Genomic DNA, 18,313 nt, shown 5'->3' on the forward strand with positions numbered 1-18,313 from the left:
TTGGCTTCCTAATGACCATCTTTCTCCTGCCTCCTAAACTCCTCCCCTTGGCCAGTGCAGCACCGCCCAGAGTATCAGGGCATTTTTCCAAAATTCCCACCAGCTGGTATGTTGGAGTGGCCCCAAGGGCATGAAGACTGGTCTGTGGGTGCATTTAACCTCTATCCACAACAGCTGCCCATCGGAAGTGAGGAAGGCCACACAGTAGGAAATCCAGGATCTCTTTCTGCAGATTAGGGAAACAACAGCTAAATTGCACCCAGTTTCCAAAGGACAACACTGTACCCAGGCAACCGGTTCTTTCCCATAAGCCTCTGTCCATCACAGTTCCTAGAGACAGAGTTGGAGGTGGGATATATTGGCATTTAATTATGATATGAATATTTCAGCCGCAAGTTTCCATCACCCAGTTTCCTGTCCACTCCACTCAGCTGTTGCTTCTGAACTTGCTATTTGAATTTTGCGTAGTGCCACACCTGGAGAAATTGAGAAGGGAATGTGAGGGGGCCTAACACTGTCTCCCTTCTGCTGCCCTCTCATAAGACCACCTACCAAGCAGCGGCACATGAGACAGCAATGGTATCCTAGGCACAGATACTGACCCTAAATCAGGATGGATTTGCTCTGCCACCTGCTAACTGTGAGACCTTGAGCAAGTTACTTGCCCTCTCTCTGTCTGATTATATTACCTGTAAAACAGGGAAAACAATAGTAGCTGTCTCAGAGGGATGTGGTGAGGAGTCTAAAACTGACATGTGTAAAGTTCTTAGCACAGAGCCCTGGCAAACAATGGCATACAGTGAGTACTCAGTAAATGCTGGCTGTTATTAATGTGATGGTGTTTAAACAGGAAGTGTTACCTCCTTGAAGAACTGGGGATGGTTAGGTCCCCACCCTCTCAAACCAGACCCAAGACAGTCCCGTTGGTTATTTCCAGCTATGTGTATGGAGCAGGTGAAATTGAAAATCCTGAGCAGATGGAATGTGAAGTGCACCTTCTGCTCAGGCCCATTTTTACTGCAAGGCCAGGTGCTGGGTGGAGGGACAGCCTACAGTACCGTTGGATTGTGCTAACATTGCATACCCCTCAAGAGTCAAATGACATGGGCCTCTAACATTTGTTTCATTATAACAGGTAAAAGTGCTTTGTGGAGGATATTTAACATTGACGGTTCTGCTAATCCTCCCTTTTGGGATGGGTCCCACACAAGCCCTCACTGTCTCTATAGGGAAAGCCATGTAAGTGAGACCTTCCTTCCAGAGTATAATTTAGATGGGCTTCCTAATAGGGAGAAAAGTGTATGTAACGCATACCAAGTCAATAAAAAATGTTTTTTTGTAATCAAAATAATGTATGGGTCATCACATTAAACTCACTCCATCACATTAATCATGGGATAATTAGCATTTGCTACATGGCTAGCACTCTTCTCCCCATGAGGGAAAACCAGAGCACTCAAGGTTTTCAGCCAGGCCACAAAAACGTTAGTCCTGGAAAATATGGTTTCAAGGTTGGTATCTGGTGGGATTTCTGAACATCCGTGTTGAGCATTTGCGGGCCCTTGATTTTTTTAGGATCTCATTTGCAGTAGATTAAACTGCAGGGAACCACCACAAAGAAATGCTAAAGCAATATGTAGAAAATGGGAGGCTTTTCTGAGCCCTGTCTCACCACCACCACCACCCCCGAAGTTATTTTACAGGCCAGCATAGGCCCAGCTCCATGATTCAAGATTCCATAAAAGGACAACTTTTATCAGGTTTCTCTTTGTCTGGAGTCTCAAGGCTGGGATCCAGCAAGACGTCTGAGACCATTGAAGTGCTGTAACTGGGGCCTTGTAGCAGCTGCAATGGCAACAGAATCCGGCTGTGTTCTCTAGAGAGATTTCAGAAGAGCAAATGGAAAGAGAGATGAAGAGCCCTCTTTGGGAATTTCTGTGCACATTCCAATGCTGCCCACACTGCCCCAGGGTGTTGTTATAGACCTAGAAACCAGATTGCTTTAAAATAAAGCGTATAACTGAGTTTTTAAAATTTTGAGTCAAATGGAAACAAACATTCTGTGGAATTATTTTTCCCCCTGTACTGTTGTTCAGACCCACAGGAAGGGGGAACAGTGAAGATAAGAAGTCTAAGGAAATGAAACAAAATGGAGACCAAAAATACAAAGTTTATGAAGAAAGAGCATCAGGGAAGAGTCAACACCATCATCAGGCCTCCTCTGAACTTCTGGCCTTTTCTCTCTCTTACTCCCATGCCCACTGAGCCCAAGTCACACAGTGCTGCTTGGTCAGCACCAAAACTAGAATCATGTTGTTTCTTCTACCTAGACCATCCCCCTGATTTCAGCCTGTGAAATCGTACACATTCTGCTCAAATATGTCTCCTCAGTGACACCTTCCCAGATACTCAACTGGAATTAAGCTTTGTTTTAGCCCTCACCAGTGATTTGTATTCAGGTCTTTCTCCCCAATTAGTAGATGCTTAGGTATTATTTGTGAAGTTAAATTCAGCGCATTTCAAGTGTTGCAGATAGCACAAATTGAGTTTAATATCTTATACATCAAGCCCATATCACTGAAATATGATGCAAGTATTTTGAGGTAACAGTTAAGATAACCAAATACACAACAGATAATTAAATGTGTTATTAGCATCTTGCTTGTATTTTCCATGTAGTCTGACGAGGTGCTATACATCCGTGGATTTATAACATACCTGTGCATGCCGGGGAGCAGTTTATTTCTAGTTTTCTGCATGTCCCCTTTGCACCTTGAGTCTATCTGTATTTCTGTTGCATCTGTCACCAGAGTGCCTTGACATCTGGTTGCGCATTGACACAGTTGGCATTTTTTGAAGCTTTTGTCACTTTCTTTGTTTGGGGAAGTAAGTGATTTCTCCTCTTTCTGATTTAGTAATTTTTTCCTAATGTTATTCTTTCTGATATCAGTGTAGCCGATGTCAGAGGAATGTCAGAGCAGCACTTCAAAAAAGAGCCAGGTGTCATGAGAAGCTGCTGGCTCCTCTCTGTCCCTCTGAGGTGGATTCAGTGTCCTATTCCTCTCAACCTCTCATTAGTGTCCCTGACATTGTGCCAAGAATGTTGATTGAAATCGACTCTCCGGATACTGATGCTCATTTGTGATGCCCTGTGGTTCTCTTACATGTTCGCACAGTTAACAGAATCTTCTTCAACTGTTTTCCCAATTGAGATGAGATATTTGGGGATCAAATAGAGCATTTAATGTGATAAGTGGACAGTAATCTTTAGAGGTTAATTTGTTAAAACCTATGTAAGGTTGGGGTCCCATATGCCCTGTTAGGAGCAAGGACCATTATAATCCATTACTGTTTAAAGTTGAGCTAGCACATAAATTTTAATTCACTCTTAAATGAAGATATATTTCAGTAGATATAATGCTGAAATGCCTAATAATATTCTTATAAAGAAATTCAACAAGCTCTTTAGCCTAAAAAATATTTTTTCAAAATAGTCTCTTAAAATTAAAGTGTCACATTACAGATTAATAAAAATGAAAACTTTAGCTACTTAACCCACCCCTTTTTGTGAGCAACAAGACTTTTTTTCTGTTGCCATATAATAGTTGTCTTTGACTCTGGAGTTGGAAAGACACCTGTTCAGTCTCATGGAAAGATCTGAGATAACATGTATGCCTGTTTGTATTGTGCCCTCTGAACCTAGGGAGGTGTCTAGGGGTGTAATTTTCACAACCAGCTGTGAATGGTGCTTTCCTTCACTATGCAATAGTGCCCCCTACCCAATCTTCCAAAGACCCCAGAGGCATAGCACCAAGCCCATCAATGGGAAGTCTTCTTGATTTGAGCCTACTTTCAGCCACCTGGGAAGGACAGTGTTAGATAAAACAGATGTGGGGATTGGAGCTTCCCCGTTTACATCCATCATCGTAGAGCTTAGTAATGGCGGTGAATGATATAAAAGCTCTATAGCCAATGTTTTTTCTTTCTAGTTGATTCCAAAAGTGCGGTGGAAATCAAGAGTATCTGGTCTGGAACTGAACTGCATAGAACACATTTCTATTGTTCCATCTTTGTATTATGACTAGATTAAGTGCTGTTGCCCGAAAGAATAAAGGAATCAAGTTTTAGTTTTCATTTTTATCATTGCAAATACATTTACATTCTCCTATTTTACAAATGCAAAGAGCAGGCAGGCCACTTTCAATAATTTATTTTAAAATCAATGCTAATGAGGTTATGTCTCGTCAGTAGCCGAGTTTTACAATAAAGTCTGATTTATTTAGAAAAGATCTTTGGTGAAGCTTCCCATCTAATGGCGGTGGGAAGGAGGTGGAGTAGCAGCACTGTGACCCTCCAACTTCGGATCCAATTTGTAATTCACAGTGGAGATCTGACCCAATTTACATTGATTAGAATTGGGAGGAAGAGACAGCTGCGCACAGACAGCAGCGGTAGAATAAACCCTCTCTGCAAAAGTGCCTAAGCACAGCAAATTATTGGTCTTTGTGATGGAGTTGTTTGATATCAACAAAAGAGCTGCTCTCTATCCAAATTATTAGGTATCTCTAAAACTGAGGATGTACCAACTTTTCCTCTAATGTTTCCAATCCTAAAATTAGTCCCATGTCAAAGGAAACGCATCATAGCCAAGAAAGGAAGGAAGTGGACGAGTAATGAGAAGACAATGTGCAAAGAATATTTAATGTGGTTTATTTCAGCATGATCTGTTTCTTATATTTGATTTCACTCCTCAATTAGCTTAGGTTGTTTTATTCCTCATGGTAGGGTTGAGGGAGCTACAGGTGGCAAGTAGAACATTCTCTGCTGCTAGATCATACATGGCTATAAGAACTGTTGAGTGAAAGTGCTCCTTCTCCTACTATATTGTAGGGAAAAAATATATATATTTTATTTCCCAGAGTATCAGTCTTTTTTTTTTTTTAAGAGACAAAGTCTCACTCTGTTGCCCAGGCCCAGGCTGGACTGCAGTGGTGCAATCAGCCTCAAACACCTGAGCTCAGGCAATCCTCCTGCCTCAGTCTCCCAAGTAGCTGGAACTACAGGTGTGCACCACTGTGCCTAGCTAATTTTTATTTTTATTTTTTATAGAGACAGGGTTTTGCTCTGTTGTCTACACTGGTCTCTAACTCTTGGGCTCAAGCAATCCTCCCATCTCAGCCTACCAGAGTGCTGGGATTGCAGGCGTGAGCCACCACAACTGGCCGTATCAGTCTCTTTCTTACTTGAAATCAATTACTCCTTTAATGCTTTATAGTATTCTAACATATTTTTATGCTGCTCCTTCTTACCTATGAGCTTGGAGCTTACTTCCCCAGTTTGACACACTGGAACTCATATTGCCCTATAAACATTACATTTAAAAAGAGAAAGAGAAATGTCAAAGATTCATTTAGTGGCAAAACTATGGAGAAGCAAGACAAGCAAATGTCGTTAAGACTCAGGAGAAGGGCCAGGCACGGTGGCTCAAGCCTATAATCCCAGCACTTTGGGAGGCCGAGGCGGGCAGATCACGAGGTCAGGAGATCGAGACCATCCTGGCTAACACGGTGAAACCCCGTCTCTACTAAAAAATACAAAAAACTAGCCGGGCGAGGTGGCGGGTGCCTGTAGTCCCAGCTACTCGGGAGGCTGAGGCAGGAGAATGGCGTAAACCCGGGAGGCGGAGCTTGCAGTGAGCCGAGATCCGGCCACTGCACTCCAGCCTGGGCAGCAGAGCGAGACTCCGTCTCAAAAAAAAAAAAAAAAAAAAAGACTCAGGAGAAAAGAAAGTAAATGTAGCCAGGAGGAGCTGAGTATTGAGCCCTCAAAACATTGCTTATTATACCCTATCTACTGTGCACATGTGTGTATATATGTGTGAGTGAGAGAGTGGGAAAAGAGCATGGTGGTAGTGAAAAGAATAGCAAGTGTATTTTTCTTCACTTTGTCCCATGTATAAAATAGCTAAATATGATTCTGGTACACATATTTACTTTATAAAGGCCCAATTCCTATTTTATCAGGTAATGTTATGAGATGAAATCGGTTAATGGGATTAAGAAACGTAGGCCAATTATGTTATGACTTTGACCGTATAAACATTTGACTGGACACTGGCATTGACTTAGAACCCATTGTGAATCTACGGCAATTAATTAAAAGACCATTCCAGCTACCCTCAGGAGCTTATACTCTAATGAACAAGGCAGGCTGAATAAAAACAGTAAAAAGATAACTACAAGCCCCAAGTACTAGGAACATAAAATTATGTACATGACCAGCCTCCATTACAGCTAAACAAAGATGGATACATTAAGGATTAAGGACTAATTAATCAAAGAGGGTTTTTTGTTTTTTCCCAGGGACAGAGTCTTGTTCTGTCACTGAGGCTGGAGTGCAGTGGCAAAATCTCGGCTCACTGCAACCTCTGCCTCCTGGGTTCAAGCAATTCTCCTGCCTCAGCCTCCTGAGTAGCCGGGATTACAGGCGCCCGCCACCGTGCCTGGCTAATTTTTGTATTTTTAGTAGAGACAGGGTTTCACCATATTGGCCAGGCTGGTCTCAACTCCTGACCTCATGATCCGCCCGCCTTGGCCTCCCAAAGTGTTGGGATTACAGGCATGAGCCATGGCACCCAGCCAGTCACAGAGGGTTGTTCAGACACACACACACGCACACACTCTAACATCCTAACTCTGGAGTGCTTAAAACCAGAGAGAATGCTTTCATAGAGATAATAATTTTGAAGAGAATTCCAGAGAGAAGGAGAAATGGAGTTTGAGGAAAAGGATTAGGATTCCGGTGATAGACATCTGAATAATCCAATGGACTGGAAGCTCCACAATGGCAGGAACTCTGACAGTCTTGTTTATTGCTTGTCCCCAGTTCCTAGTGCGGTGTCTTGCATGTAATAAGCACTTCAACATGCTTATGAATAAATGAAAGGGAAGGGAAGGAGAGGGCCAGTTTGAAGGTGACAAATTAATACTATTTTTTTTTTTTTTTTTTTTTTTTTGAGACGGAGTCTCGCTCTGTCGCCCAGGCTGGAGTGCAGTGGCTGGATCTTGGATCACTGCAAGCTCCGCCTCCCGGGTTTACACCATTCTCCTGCCTCAGCCTCCCGTGTAGCTGGGACTACAGGCGCCCGCTACCTCGCCCGGCTAGTTTTTTGTATTTTTTAGTAGAGACGGGGTTTCACTGTGTTAGCCAGGATGGTCTTGATCTCCTGACCTCGTGATCCGCCCGTCTCGGCCTCCCAAAATGCTGGGATTACAGGCTTGAGCCACCGCGCCCGTCCTACTATTTTTTTTTAAGAACACAGTAGGCCGGGCGCGGTGCCTCACGCCTGTAATCCCAGCACTTTGGGAGGCCGAGGTGGGCAGATCACAAGATCAGGAGATCGAGACCATCCTGGCTAACACAGTGAAATCCCGTCTGTACTAAAAATACAGAAAATTAGCTAGGTGTCCCAGCTAATCGGAAGGCTGAGGCAGGAGAATGGTGTGAACCCGGGAGGCGGAGCTTGCAGAGAGCAGAGATTGCACCACTGCACTCCAGCCTGGGCGACACAGCGAGACTCTGTCTCAAAAAAAAAAAGAACACAGTAATTGCCAGGCACGGTGGCTCACGCCTATAATCCCAGCACTTTGGGAGGCCAAGGCGGGCAGATCATCTGAGGTCAGGAGTTCGAGACCAGCATGACCAACATGGAGAAACCCTATCTCTACTAAAGATACAAAATTAGTTGGGCATGATGGTGTGAGCCTGTAATCCCAGCTACTCGGGAGGCTGAGGCAGGAGAATCGCTTGAACCCGGAAGGCGGAGGTTGCAGTGAGCTGAGATTGCGCCATTGCACTCCAGCCTGGGCAACAAAGAGTGAAACTCTGTCTCACAAAAAAAAAAAAAAAAAAAAAAAAAAAAAAAAGAACACAGTAATTAAACTTTCCTTAAAAAAGAGAATATGATGAGCTCAGAGAAAGGGAACCTCTCCATATAAAGAACGTGAGACTGGCTGGATGCAGTAGCTGACACCTGTAATCCCAATACTTTGGGAGGCCAAGGAGGGCAGATCACCTGAGGCCAGGAGTTCTAGACCAGCCTGGCCAACATAACACAACCCCGTCTCTACTAAAAATACAAAAATTAGCCTGGCATAATGGCAGGCACCTGTACTCCTAGCTCCTCAGGGGGCTGAAGCAGGAGAATCCCTTGAACCCTGAACGTGGAATTTGCAGTGAGCCAAAATTGTTCCACTGCACTCCAGCCTGGGCAACAGAGCAAGACTCTATCTCAAAAAAAAAAAAAAAGATGAGACTGTGAACCACTAATTGCTAATACTGATCATTTATCTCCCCAGATGAAGAGAATGATCTGGAAGAGGATGAGAGTGGCACTCGACGAAAAGGAGGTATAAGAGCTTCTAAATGCACAGGCACTGGGTAGGACATTATGGGGTTCTGATTAGAGAAAGCACCTTTCTCTGAGACTATAAAACTTACTGGACTCAATAATTAAGAGGGTATCTGTGTGTGAACCCCAAAGCCCCAAATAAAGTGACTGGGAAATACCTAAACTTTAAAAGCAGCCATCCATTCACTTCAATTAATGTTCCCAGAACAACCAAGATTTATCCTAGAGAGGGTGGGAAGCCAAACCAGATATTTATTTTTTCCTATCAGTATTTCTTAAATCAGTACAGTGAAAATAGAATTGCCTCATCTCTAAGAGATCAGAGGATTGAGAACGGAAAGAATGGAAATGTCTCCTCTCTGAGAGGCCCAGAGATTGCAAGTTCAGAGGGGAATGGAAATGTGTCAGATCTGAAAAGTGAACACGGGGTGAAAGATAGAATTGCTTGGTGATGCTGACTTCTGATGGCCTGGTTTGATTCCAGGCACATTTGGAAATGAATATGTAACAGGTTTGTTGAATATAAAATTACATCTTATTCATCCCAGACTGTTAACCATGCTTCAGGCTGTTAGTGAGCCCATCCTTTCAAAGGTCATATGCCCCTCTGAAGCCTCCTTAAGTGGACCAAGGACCTAGTCCATGGTTGTCAGTAAAGGAATGCTGCACATTGCAAGGGCCACCTCAAGGACATTCGTTCCATCAGCAGAGCCCTAATCATGACTGATTTAGATACTGGCTGATATTTTTCTTAGGGAGTCTATGAAAATCTTAAGCCTAGGAATTCTTGCCCTCTTTCCCTCCCTGCTCCTTCTCCGTTATCTGGCCCTGTCTTTTCCCATTCTCCTCTCTCCTTTCCTTGTGCTTTTTCTTCTCTTCCTTATCCATCCAGCAAAACCCCCATTTCTAGGTTCATTCTCTACAGAAAGTGAATACTTAAAAGGTTCAGGACTCAACTTCCTAAGAGTCCAGCTTCTCCCAGGGAAGAGAAGAGACAACGAAGATGCAGCCTCAGAAGTCATGTGCCAAAGCAGGAGAGAAAGAAAGCAGGAGAGGCGGGTATGGAAGTATGTGAGTGTAGCTGCCAGTACCTCATGATAACGAACACATGTGATTAGGTCCATTCTGAAACCTGTTTCCTTCTGTTTTCTACTTACTGTCCAGAATTCCAAATGAAAATCTGTTCTGACCCACCCATGTTCCACATATATCTTTTCTCAACCAACTTCTATCACCAGTGCAGAAAAGAAACGCTTCATGTGGACAGCTTGGGTGGAGTAACTGTAAGCTTCCTATGGCCAATTTCATATTAAACTCCGTTCAGGAAGCATCGGTCTTTTAGCACAGTCTAGAATCCAGTTTCAGATTCCTCCCTCATCTCATTTCCTCCTTCCACCTCTTTCTCTAAGGTTATATCTGGGAGGTGAAAGGAGCCTTATTTCTTAACTGTTCCTACAACTATAATTCAAATAGGTTTAAAAAAAAGAAAAAACCCTTTTGTTCCTCATGCTTCCTGCCTCCAAAACAAGTGTTGTTAAAGTATAGCAAGCTCTGAATATGCTTCTATGGTTTACACTTCCCACCAGTTATGATTGGTGACTTAGTGATTAAAAAACAGGAGGACTTTTTGCTCTCTCTGCAGAATCTGAGGCAGGAATTTTTATTATTTGTGTTTACTTATTTATCGATTGATTTTATATAGTGCCTTATCTCCAAAGGCACTATAGAAATGGTGAAATATATATAAATCCAAATGTCATCATTTAGTTTTGTAACAATAAAAGATAGAGGTCTGGGGGAAGGGCAGGCAGCCCCAGTGAAGGCATTTAAAAGGCAGGGAGCTCTAGGACAGTGTGAATTCCTATGTCATAGACAAGCTACACAAGTTTGGGCTACTTAGTTTTTCTCAGGTGCGTGTTTTTTTGTTTGTTTGTTTGTTTTTTGAGACAGAGTCTCGCTCTGTTGCCCAGGCTGGAGTGCAGTGGCGCTATTTCTGCTCACTGCAACTTCTGCCTCCCGGGTTCAAGTGATTCTTCTGCCTCTACTTCCCGAGTAGCTGGGATTACAGGCACGTGCCACCACGCCTGGCTAATTTTTGTACTTTTAGTAGAGACGGGGTTTCACCATACTGGCCGGGCTGGTCTGGAACTCCTGACCTCAGGCGATCCGACCGTCTTGGCCTCCCAAAGTGCTGAGATTACAGGCATGAGCCACCGTGACCAGCCTTTTCTCAGGTGTTAACATGCTTTTGGGGAGAAAAAAAAATTTAAGCAAGCTGACCTTTCCCTTCTTCGTTTTTTCCCAAAAGATGCTATGGCTAGCAGAGTTACTTTTAAAATCCAAGTACTTTTCTCCAGCCTCGATGGATCCTGTTCCTTGAATGCTGTGCTTTTTTCCCTGATGGAATTGCTAACATTCTTAAGGCCCAACTAGATCTTATCAGAATAGTGGGGGAAGGGATTCAGTTCATCCTTATTGAGTGTTAATGACCCTGTAAGATGTAATTTCTTTTATTTCATTCTGTTACCTAGAAAATCTATCACAGCCTTGTAGTATTGATTGCTCAATCTATAAAGAGCTCAGTTTACAGCATAACTGTTAGTAACAGGGTTATTTTAATGAGTGACTCTTCAACACCTCAGAGTTTCACTAAATTCCAACCCATCAGCCCAATAGTCTAACACTAAGGGTCTTAGGTAATAAGTTTATCACCTCTCCTTATCATGAAAAGGTAACCTCCAGGTAACCAAAAATGAAACTTCCTCTGTGTTCGTTTTTATAAAAATTATGGCCATTTGTTTGCGTGTGCTATGTCAAATAAAAAGCAACCCTGGAGGCACAAATTATCCTTAGATACATAAAATCCTTGACCAAGGAAAACCTGAAACAGACCCCTCCCACCCTACCTCCCTCAGTCTGCCCCCAACCCCAACTCTGAAATTGTGGGCACACTAAGCCAAAAGTAGACACAGATCACACTGTTGTGGTCTTATAAGCAAATGATTGCTTTCAGGAGGGCCAAAAAATGGTTGCTTATACCACTCCATCTTTGAGGCCCTCTTCTCACTTTAGGCTTACCAATAGAGTGAACTACTACATGAAAGAAACAAAGGGAAACCACAGAGGTGTTTGCAGCTCTTACCTTTTGAAGCCTGTTTTCCAAGACCAAACATGAGCTGATTATCAACCAGCTAAAATTTTGGCCCAATGAAAAGAGTAAATGACATGAAAATCAGAATCTGAGTGTACTCCACTTCCAAATCATACTTATAACACTAGGATCACAGTAATTTCAAAACTCAAGATTAAAGCACTATGAAATAAGTAAATGATATTATCCAATTGCTCTTCCTCCTCTGGTGCCATAATCAGTGAGGGCTTGGCAAATATTTTCATAGCTTCCTTCCAAAATAGTTTATAAACTATCAAGGCTGGGCGCAGTAACTCACATCTGTAATTCCAGCACTTTGGGAGGCTAAGATGGGAGAATTTCTTGAGCCCGGGAGTTTGAGATCAACCTGGGCAACAAAGCGAGATCCTGTGTTTTCAATAAATTAAAAAGATTAGCTGGGTGTGGTGGCATGCACCTGTAGTCCCAGCTACTCAGGAGGCTGCAAGGGGAAGATAGTTTGAGCCCAGGAGTTCGAGGCTGCAGTGAGCTATGATTGTGCCACTGCACTTCAGCCTGGGTGACAGAGCAAGACCCTGTCTCAGAAAAAAAAAAGAAAGAAAATTATCAGAGTTTACTTGAATGGACTGAACATGTTGGACCTTTCTGACCTGGCTTAAAGAACATTTTAAGTCACTTCCAAAGGGTCACTACTTTGGCGTTTTTTGTCCAAGTCTCACCATCCCACCATCCCATCCTCTCGTAGGACTGGCTTTATCCGTCTTTGCGTTTTGTTTCTCTTTTCCATACCTTAAGAGGTTGTACTTAATGCCAGGCCTTATTGACACAATCATTTTAGTAATCAAGAAAATGTGAATAACTTGCTGGCCTGCCTTTAGCCACTTTTCCCTGGTCACAGCCTGAATTCTGTCACTACCCAGTGACTCCCAAACATAAGCTGAACTCTGGAAGGAACAGTCAGGTTTTATTGTCCCTAAGGAAGGAGAAAGGCAGAGAGATGTCCTGGTCCTCTTTACCTTAAAACTTTGCTCGTCATAGAGGCTAATTTTCAGACATTGACTCTATCACCAGTAGCACCAACTTGGCCTCAGTTACAAGAGAAATGATTGTTACTAGTTGTAAAGAACCTGGCATGCAATGACAAATGCTTTGCAATAAATAGAAAAAAGAAACCAATACTTTTTTTAACTTGGTCTGTTGCTATTCTTCTTATGATATTTTGGTTGCTTGGAGTTTAGCTTCCGTTACATAGGATAAAGAGAGTAAGATGCTGCTTTTTTTTCTCTAGAAAAAGCCCTTCTCAGCTCTGCTAGCAATTTAAATGCAGTGATCATACCCATTAGCTTCTCTATCATTGTAATTGTTGTTAATTGTTATAACTGTTTTAGTTATTAGTGGTGTCATTATTGCTCTAGGTCCTCTGTCTGTTTTATGCTGAATATATTAGTGCTTTGCTTTTGAATTACCAGGCTTTATTTAGTGCAGAGTTACGTTTTTTGGAGAGACATTGAGAAATGCTGGCATTAAGCTTTATTCTTTTGTTTTTCATTCCAAATGGACAGACTGGAAAAAAAAATAATTAGATGGAATAATGTCCTCAAAATGAGAATGAGGATGTTTTGAATTAATTAAATGGTCAGAATGCTGCACCATTTCTGATTTCAGACGCCTGCCAGAGTAATGTAAGCCTAAAGGAATCTAAATCCAGACCATAGAGGCAAGCCTCACCCTTGGGCTCTCAGTTCCTCTCTCTGCTCTACAGGAATCAAAGTCAGCCAGGCGCAGTGGCTCATGCCTATAATCCGAGGTAGGCGGATGGAGGGAGGCCGAGGTAGGCGGATCGCCTGACGTCGGGAGTTCAAGACCAGCCTGACCAACATGGAGAAACCCCCTCTCTATTAAAAACCCAAAATTAGCTGGGCAAGGTGGCACATGCTTGTAATCCCAGCTACTCGGGAGGTTGAGGCAGGAGAATCCCTTGAACCCAGGAGGCAGAGGTTGCGGTGAGCCAAGATCGCGCCATTACACTCCAGCCTGGGCAACAAGAGTGAAACTTCGTCTCAAAAAAAAAAAAAGAAAAAGAAAAGAAATCAAAGTCTCCTCATGCATTATCTTGTTTATAGGATGAGTTGGGCAGGTTTATGGAGAAGCTGGACTAACCCTGCAGACTTCTGGGCTTTTAAGCTCTTGCTGGTGCCAAGCTTCAGGAATGCAGCCCTCCTCCAACTTATCCTTTCCCCTCTTCAAGGTCTTTAAATAACACCCACTTGGTCAGAAAAGCCTTTTCTGATCCCTCAAACTATGTTAGATTCCCTATTACACACAGCATCCTCAACTTCTCCTTTACAGACATATCATAATCATAAATAAACATTTGTGTAACTGTTTTTTCCATGGTGCCTCCCTGACTAGAAGGTATCCTTGAAAGGAGGGCTCATATGTGGCCAATGTGGGATTCCCAGTATCTAACACAGTCCCTAGCATTTAGTAGGTACTGTATACATGTCTGTTGGATGCTGAGAAATGAATTAGTGAAGTTACATGCACACATAGACATAAATGCATATCACATGTGTATTTAACAGGAAGTCTGCAGTATGGAGTCATCTTGCCCAGCTAAGGAATTACCCCTCACTGATTTCCTTAATATAGAATACTTCTAGCTAGCTAGCAAGTTCAAACTTTTCCCAGTTTTTAGCCCTTCATTCTGCCTGTTTTTTGGAGCTGTTCTACTTCTGACAATCCCTATTCTTGGACTGAGCTAAACCATCTCCTGGATTCCTGAACTCTTTTTTCTTTGGCCTTTAACATCAAAGACCTTTTCTATCTTTCTTTCTTTCCTGGAAGGCTTCTGTTTTTCTCCTAGCTTCTTGCTTTCCCTGTGATCTGTTGTGGTTTTAGAATAAATCTTTCTCCAGATATTTTCCCAGGCCTATATGTACCCAATGTCAAATCACTTTTTATGTATACACCAAAAAGGCACTCAGTATTAGGACCTATCCCACATCCAGGCACACAGTAGGAAACCATACTCCAAAGTGACTATCTGCTAGACCAGAAAAGACCCAGATAACCTTGTTGGTCTCCTTACCACTCAGAAATATTGTTATGGTTTTAGAATCTGTTTTTTAAAAAATGGTTTTCTCTACCATTTTTACATATATAAATCCATGAAAAATATTGATGTCAATATCCTTTCATTCCTGAATTTAGTCAAAATCTTGGAGTGATTAATCAACTCCATTAAAATTGAAAATTCATAATATATCCTCTGGGAAAACTACTTTCATTTTTCAGGGATTGATATTTCTCTATTATTTCATGTACTTGTATTTCCAAAAATGTATGCTTTGTCTTTTCAATAGTTAACATATTTCTCCCAAAGAATTTTTCTTCTAAACATATTATCAACTCGGTGGCAGAATGTTTTCACAGTATTTATCTTGTTTGCTGCCCTCTGTTGTCTACTGCACACACAGACAATTTTATGTGTGAAGAAAGCATGCCTGAATTTCTATACGGTTGACATTTTTACTTTTGTTTGCAGTATCTGAGTCTTAACTAAATAGTTATCTCCCTCCTCTGTTTTTGTACCCTTTAAGATTCCTACCAAAGTTCTCTTCCAGAGACATATAGGGATTTTGTACCTCTGTGTCTTTATTATTTAAATTGCTCATAAGTGAGGAACAAGTAGAAAAAAAGCAAATATAGGGAAGGTGTCTGTGCCCCTACTGCCCACTTGCCCTGTCCTCAGTCACCAGTACCATCACTGCTCATGGGAGGGTAAAATGAATAAAGGAAAGGTGGAAATCTATAGAACAGAATCCCCCAAAATCATGTGAATTTTAATTAGAACCCAGGACTCCTGACTCCCATCAATTGAATTTCATCTTTTGTAGGTGCTTTGTTCACAGCTCTGATACAGAGCACCCCAAGGAACAAGGAGCATCCCTGGTCTAGTGGGCATTAGCTCTCCTGCCATTCAAATCCCCAGATCCTCTCCCACTTCGTACTCTAGTGTTTAACCTTTCCGGGTAGAAGATCAATACAAATTCTTCATTGTTAAGAATCGATGGCTGTCCCGTGGCATCATTGCCATCTAGTTTTGCTGAGAAGCTCAGTAAATCTCTCCAGCTGCTTCTAAAGCTTGGTTTGTCGTCTTCAGTTGCTTTCATTTTTAATGCAGATCACTTTGGTTTCTGTTCCCCTGGGGCTTGCAGATAAATCTTGGCAGACATGTTCAGGGTCTACAAATGAGATGCTGGAAAAGGGCCAGCCCACCCGAATTTAGTTGTAATGGATGAGACACCCCCTTGGTTCCACTTAAAGACTGGGCTATTCGTTTCAGTATTTATTGGTGATTACTTCATATAGTACCTAGGTGGGAAGTTCCCAGGATAAGTTCCTATGGACAAAGGAGGCCGAAAAGTGAGCTGTGATCCAGAAGCCTGCTAGCTGACTCAGCCTTTCTTGTAAATAGGCAGAAGTCACAGATTTACTTTGATCCTTCAAATACATAATGAAGAGAAAAACTAGATAGTTTAGTTGCCCTGAATCAGGAAAGTCTAGCGGGAAACCTCTGCACTGCTTACTTACAAACCAAGTGAAAAATTACCTGCCTGATTTTCTTTTATTAATAAATAAATATATTTATCATATTGTTGAACGGCATCCTACTAGGAGTGATCTTTAAATATTTAATGTTAGTTAATGATCTCCTTCTCCCATAGTCCTTTGCTCATGCTGAGTGTTCGGCTGTATCTCATCTCAACCCCCCTTAATCTGAGGTTTCCTAGGGACAATATCAGAACCCTGGTTTCCATTTGCAGCAAAAACATGGGCTCCTTGGAAAAAATAGAGTCCTTTTAACTTTGATTTCTCCACTCTTTGATCAGCAGACTATGCCAGTTACTACCAGGGCCTATGGGATTGCCATGGTGACCAGCCAGATGAACTGTCCTTCCAACGGGGTGACCTCATCCGCATTCTGAGCAAGGTAAGGACAGAAACCGTGGGGCTTGAATCGAAAGTCAATGTTTTCATTCTTGATTTAGTCACCATAAACAGAATTATTCCATGTCCTACCCTTCCCATGGCTCCCTCATATATAAATTCCCATTTACTCATAATTGTTAGGAAAAGTTTTACATGAAATTCCAGATTCAGGAACCAATTTCACATTTAAAAATACAAGGCCAGGCAGGGCATGGTGACTCACGCCTGCAATCCTAGCACTTTGGGAGGCCGAAGCTGGTAAATTGCCTGAGCTCAGGAGTTCAAGAAGAGCCTGGGCAACATGGTGAAACCTAGTCTCTACTAAACTACAAAAAATTAGCCAGGTGTGGTGGCATACACCTGTATTCCCAGCTACTTGTGAGGCTGAGGCAGGAGAATTGCTTGAACCCGGGAGGCGAAGGTTGCAATGAGCCAAGATCACGCCACTGCACTCCAGCCTGGCAACAGAGCGAGACTCCGTCTCAAAAATAAATAAATAAATAAATAAATAAATAAATAAATAATAAAAATAATAATAAAATAAAAAATGCAATAAAATTGGTATTATACCAAAACTATGCCAATCAAAATTTAATCTTTCTCAGGGACTTGTGCTTAAAGGCCATCACTATGTACATAATTTATTACCACATAATACTATTGAAAACATTCTGGCTAGGTAAGCTGCCTTCTTATTTCATTTATAGATAAAGAAGACTGTAACATAATTATGCATGGGGGAGGAGTCAGAGCTAGTTAACTCAATTGGTTTGAGCAATTGCTGATAAGGCCAAGAGAGTGAATTCAATCCCACACAGGTCAGCTAACTTTATTCTCTTCCTCAGTCACAAGTTAACCCCTAGTTCCAGCTAACCATCTCACAAATAGTATTGTTGACCATAAACAAACTGGTTTTTTTAAAAAAGGGTGGATTATTACAGATTAATCACTGATGTGAAGAAGATTCAGAACTCATGGGCTACAGTTTGGGGGATCAGTAGCATCATGTTGGTAAAGAAAGACCATACATATTCTATGGGTGAGCTAAAATAACAGGCTCTGTCCCTAGCACTTATTAAAAAGCCCTCTCTCTATGCAGCCAATCAATCTCCACAAACACATTTTTGAAATAGGCACAACTTGCTCTTTAATTGCTGAGTATGTGGATTCCATAAGGGAAAACTAAAAACCCATTGGTTATTAATCTATCATTTATTGTTTATCTTTCTTCTTTTTTTATGTGTCAATATCTTTTATCTTTATTCTGTGAATTTTACTACCTTGGGAAAAGGTTCGTTTCGGTTTGAGATATACCATAAGCACCTTAGGAAACAGTCTAGGTCTGACCCACAGCACCTTTCCATGGTTCCAACAGAATCAGGGCCCTTTAAAAACGGACCCAATTCAAACCCAACCCTTTGTTTGCAAGACAGTAGGAGGCCTGCAGGCCTTGCTGAGTGAGATCACAATCTTCTAGTGATTTCTCCTGGATCCTTAACTCAGTACCACCCTAGTGCCATTTAGGTGCAGCTCCAATACACCAAGAATAAATTGGAAGCAAAGAAGGGAGTGGACATTGGCCTGATTGGTATTTCAAATGCCCAAAAGCAAGGTTTGCCGTGTAATAGAATTTGTGTACATTACCACGCTGGCATTACAGGGGTAATCGAGTTATCCACTCAGGTGTGACCAGGCCTCTGTTTGCCCAGAGCCTGCAGGTGAACAAATTAACTGTTTACTTTGTCTGGAGGTGCCTGCAGCAGGAGGGGGGAAGAACA

General features: G+C 42.1%; 1 protein-coding gene across 4 annotated transcripts in view; it reads left to right on the top strand.

The window, feature by feature from the left end:
- The window catches only part of SKAP1 (src kinase associated phosphoprotein 1), a 325,743-nt gene that overhangs the window by 256,593 nt on the left and 50,837 nt on the right, over positions 1-18,313 (top strand). For 2 of the 4 annotated variants that reach the window (XR_013406615.1, XM_015119395.3), the window contains exons 10-11: positions 8,358-8,408; positions 16,439-16,536. Coding sequence is in view for 2 of the 4 variants with exons in the window: in XM_015119395.3 (XP_014974881.2) it covers positions 8,358-8,408; positions 16,439-16,536 (149 nt within the window). In the remaining 2 variants the exon portion in view is untranslated. Of the gene's footprint in view, positions 1-8,357; positions 8,409-16,435; positions 16,537-18,313 lie in introns of all 4 variants that reach the window. The other 2 variants (XR_013406614.1, XM_015119393.3) reach the window with 1 other exon arrangement.

Source organism: Macaca mulatta, chromosome 16 (assembly GCF_049350105.2).
Source record: "Macaca mulatta isolate MMU2019108-1 chromosome 16, T2T-MMU8v2.0, whole genome shotgun sequence".
In the NCBI taxonomy this organism is placed as follows: Eukaryota; Metazoa; Chordata; class Mammalia; order Primates; family Cercopithecidae; genus Macaca; species Macaca mulatta.